At 32.0% G+C, this 4,748-nt stretch overlaps 1 protein-coding gene across 1 annotated transcript in view; it reads right to left on the reverse strand.

Moving 5' to 3' along the window:
* LOC106109664 (dual specificity protein phosphatase 22-like) overlaps positions 1-1,488 on the reverse strand; it is a 15,075-nt gene extending 13,587 nt beyond the window's left edge. Inside the window, exons 1-2 of the mRNA XM_013291248.1 lie at positions 1,447-1,488; positions 1,001-1,117 (exon numbers count right to left, since the gene is read on the reverse strand). Coding sequence (XP_013146702.1) covers positions 1,001-1,117; positions 1,447-1,488 — 159 coding nt within the window. The remainder of the gene's footprint in view (positions 1-1,000; positions 1,118-1,446) is intronic.
* Between the last annotated feature and the right edge of the window lie 3,260 nt (positions 1,489-4,748).

The raw sequence follows: 4,748 nt of genomic DNA on the forward strand, positions 1-4,748 counted from the left end.
GATGTCAGCAATCACAGCATATTTTCGAATAACTCTTTTTGTAGTAAAAAGCCCTACACTTACGTCTCGCTTTAGGCTATATATTTTCACGCCGTTAAACTTATGGGTAAATATTTTGGATAAAAATCCTAATGTGGGAAAGAGACCATAAGTGGTTGCCAACATCAAGGAAACAAGGTTGCCATGATTTGACATTATGTTATGACATTTTGATATTTGTAATTGATAATTTGACAAATGTGAACAATAAAAAGAAATTTTTATACTTTTATGCGGATGAAGTCGTATCTTATATTATGTGACAATCAAGTATCTACTTTCATCTGAAAGCATTTATAATAAACGTTTGCGTGACATCATAGTTTATGAGCGCACGATGGCGAGACGGTGAATAAATCATTGGACGCGAATGCGGAAGACGGCTCGTTTGCAGAACCGTGCGAACACAAAGTGAACTGCTACACAACGAAAATGTCGGAAGAAATTATTTTTTTAGATAAACTAAATGAATAAGCATTTGGTTTGTGTTGTTAGTAAATTTTATATGAATGTTGTGTACTTCATAAACATTTTTTTATTTTTTTTTTCTTGAACAATTACATGATATACCTGACAGTAATTGTAACATAAGCCTAACCTCTAGATCTACAAACAGTTGGCTGTCTTCCAAGCTCCAAGACTAGTCAAGAGATGGCAATAAATTACACGTGAATATAACAAAAGATATCTACCGTGATACTACGTCCAAGTAAATTATAGTGGCTGGATTCAATTTGAATTATATCTCCAACATCTGTCATTTCATGAAACGCAGTAACACGTTTTGTATAAGGTCGTATGAGGTCATGGTTCGATTGGCCCATTTCTCCAACAGATGATGTTGTATTTTACATTATTTAACTTTTCATTTTCCAAATCCGACTCGAAGGACCAATATCTCTTCAAATATTAGTTTTTGCTTAAAATGTAACGTAAATAGGTAACGTTTGTGAGTACTCACGGAATGCAGTCTTCTGGCGGCGTCGTGTATGGATAGAATGTGGGTAATCTTGTATTTGTCGAGCTGCACGGGGTCCTTGGAGTCCCGATAGTTGCCAACGTACAGCCCAGGCAGGACCTACAAAAAGAAAACATCTTTATTTCTCACTACAAACATAAATATTCAATTCGCGAGAACCCATTAAAATTGTAAAGCTCTGTTTCGTCAAATATTTTATACTTAGCTTTCGCCCGCGACTCCATCCGCGTGGAATTAATAAAAACACAAAAGTTAGTAGCTTATGAGTTCTTCCAGACTATCCTCTACATTATTTAAGATATTAAAATGTAACTTCTTATGTACAAAATATTCACGAAATAGTACGTTAGTGGCATAGCCAATAATGTATATTAAAAACCGTACGAAATAAAAACTATGAATACAGAGGAGTGAAATGTTTGACCGACATTATCGGAGCTAACATTCGCTCGTGAATCAAAGTAATCCATTACTGCGTTTTGTACCTTGAAAAAGTTATAGAGAAAAATCTATAAGCCCGGTAAAAAGCATTAACTATTCAAGTCATTACTTTGTGTAGTTTGAAGAAAACTTTTTATACCAACTAACCAAGCGCATTTAAAAAGGGCAAAAATTTACAAATGTACATATTATATGTCATAGACACATATTTTTTTTGTGTATTTTATATTACGGAATCTGAATTTTATCGACAATTGTGCGATTCGTCTATGTTAATAATCGGGTATACAAAGTGCTACAATGTGCAGAAGTTTAGGTCATTACACTTGGTCTCGCAATTAGTGTGGAGGCGGTGAGCTACGGAAGTCGGTATAATGGACACAAACCGCTTTTGACGTGCTAGTCGTACCACACAATACGTCCTCAACGAGCCAACATAATTATATTTCAAGCCGCAATAGTAATTTCTGTTCTGTCATACATTGTACGTTTCGAAGACTTTAATTCGTTGCAATTCTATTGTAAAATGGAACGGATCCATTCATATTAAATACGATATATATTTTGTCTTCAAGGGATAATAATAAAGCTATTTTAATTAAAAAAAACAACAAGAGATTAATGATAATACGTCATTAAAATGCATTTAATTAAAACTTTAATCGGATTACAGAAGGATTAAAGAATCAACAACTTTTATAGAACAGCATTGACCTATTTGTTCATTATGATTAAGTTAATAAAGTATAATATTTATGAGGTTTAATTATCTATATCTATACTTCATACTTCATACTTCATCTATACTATTATAATAAAGCGTAAACACACACTTCTTTACTTCTTACTTACTTCTTTGTTGCCTAAGATGTGAGCAATTACAGCATATTTTTTCATAATTATTTTTAAAATAAAAAGCCCTACACTTACGTTACGCTATAGGCTATATGTTTTCAAGCAATTGAACTTAGGGGGTAAATATTTTGTAGAAAAACCCTAATGTGGGGGAGAGACCATAAGTTGCTGCCAACATCAAGGAAGCAAGATTGCCAAGATTTGTCATGTCATTTTGATATTTGCAATTGATAATTTGACACATGTAAACAATACATTTCTTAATTTTATGCGGATGAAGTCCCACGGGAACAGCTAGTTATACAAATAAACCTGATAAAGTAATGAATATTGCAAGTACCATAGACTCCACGAATTATTTTTTTAAAGCATTTTATATATTCTAAAGGTTTTTCAGTATATTATTAATACAGGGTAGAGTGAAGATCGCTCGTAGGCTCAGAGCTGTATTGTTCTATTGTTACAAGAGACATTGTTAAACATCTTTGATACCAACTTCAGGAACAAAGTTTCAGATATCACCTTTTGTATTCTCTTTGACTCTTTATATTTACTTTGTGAATATAAAAAAAACTTAACCTTTCAACCTTTATGTTGTTCAATTTAGAGATATAAAGATAACAGTTTTGCATATAGCTTAAAAACATTAAACAAAAAAATGACCAGGATATAAGTGACTGGAAACAAAGAAATAAAAATATTAAATGGCTCACTAAAGCATTATTTTATTACAAAAAGTGAGTAGCAAGCAATGAGATTTTTCTCGTAATATATTGTATAAAACATCATGTCGTGCTTTATAATATTCGAAAGTATTAAAGTATTCACCATCAACTTGCCCTTTTCCCTACGGAGGGTCGGCACAGTATGTGCTTCCATACATCTCTATCAGTCGTCATATCTGAATCCACTCCCTTCTTATATCCTCTTTCACACAATCCACCTATAATTTCTTCGGTCTTTTTCTACCTTTGTAGCCATCCACAATCAATCTTAACACTATCTGGTATATATCCCCATCACGTCGCATAACATTATGTCCATACCACGCTAATCTAATAAATTTAATTATTCAATCATTATTTTCATTCGACGATAAACACGAAATTATACAGTTTTATTACACTGTTATAAACACAAGCATAATATAATGTAAGCTTTCGAGCAAGGTCGTGAAAGAAATATAAAAAATGATGAACAGTAAAGTTCAAAACAATTGTTACGAATGAAAAATGAGAGGCTGAATAAAAATTAATCTTCTGGTTTCATTCAAAATGATAAATGTCCCGCCATGTTTCAAGATTATTTCTGTCAGTGCCTTTATTTTTCTTTTGTTGCTCTTATCTGCTTTATTATGCAGTTGACAATATCTTCAACTACATTCTCGTACTGTCCGTTATAAATTGTTTTTATTCCTCTTTTGTTCTCTTTCTCGGAAAGTTTTATATTGAGGTAAATCGTTCTGCTTGTGCAATTAATTTGGTACCAAAAAATAAAGTTATGTTACTTAAATAACATGAAAATTAAGAACAAGTTATTTTTAACATATACTTGCTCTGTTATCTAAATGTCTTCCCCATCTCACACCTTCTCTATCTAATTTTATATCTTTTATGAATATCATTAGGTTTTGTTTTAAAAATGAAGGCTACTTAGTCTAGGTCGTTCAAATCAATAAATAGAAATGACTGTCGCGTATGAAATACTATAACTCGACACAGTTGGCAAGAAATCACAATTATTACGTGAACACTCTCACGAAAGGTCACAAGAAGTTCATTACAGAACTGACAATAATATGACTTTAAGTGTACCAAGTTGAAATTGAACAATAACATTTTCATACAATATTTACGAATATAACTCAATATGACATTTAAAATAACATATTTTTTATGTTCTTAACAAATCGAAAATAATCAGTCAGATTTTATTCTAAACTAAAAACAATTTTCTAAACTCTTAAATATCATGAAAGTTTTAACAAGTTAATTATCACAAATTATATCTCTATACAATAACTTGTTATCTTTGTTTTCTTTATGTTAATTACTAGGTTTTTGCAAACGTTACGGCGATGAAAACACACGGGAAACAACCGAGCACTCATTATCTCGCTAAAAGTAAGCAGTCAGCGTCAACAGCGAACCGCACTTGTTTGGATAATAACAAAACGACCACTCCAGCACGAGTTGGATAATTTTAGACGCCTTCGTCGCTACTTGTATACCGTGATTATTATATTCATTTAACTATGTTATTCTCATCTATCTTCTATATCCATACATGTAATAAAATTGGAGTGTCTTTTTGTAGTATCAAAATAATAATTCTAGATTTCGGGAAGATGAAGTATTTGCGTTGTTGCTAACAAAAATCGCATTTAAAGATTTTTGTCTGTTTGTCCGCAAGCTGCGTTAGTTCCGGGTAACGT

This window comes from Papilio polytes, unplaced genomic scaffold (assembly GCF_000836215.1).
Source record: "Papilio polytes unplaced genomic scaffold, Ppol_1.0 DF821067.1, whole genome shotgun sequence".
Classification (NCBI taxonomy): Eukaryota; Metazoa; Arthropoda; class Insecta; order Lepidoptera; family Papilionidae; genus Papilio; species Papilio polytes.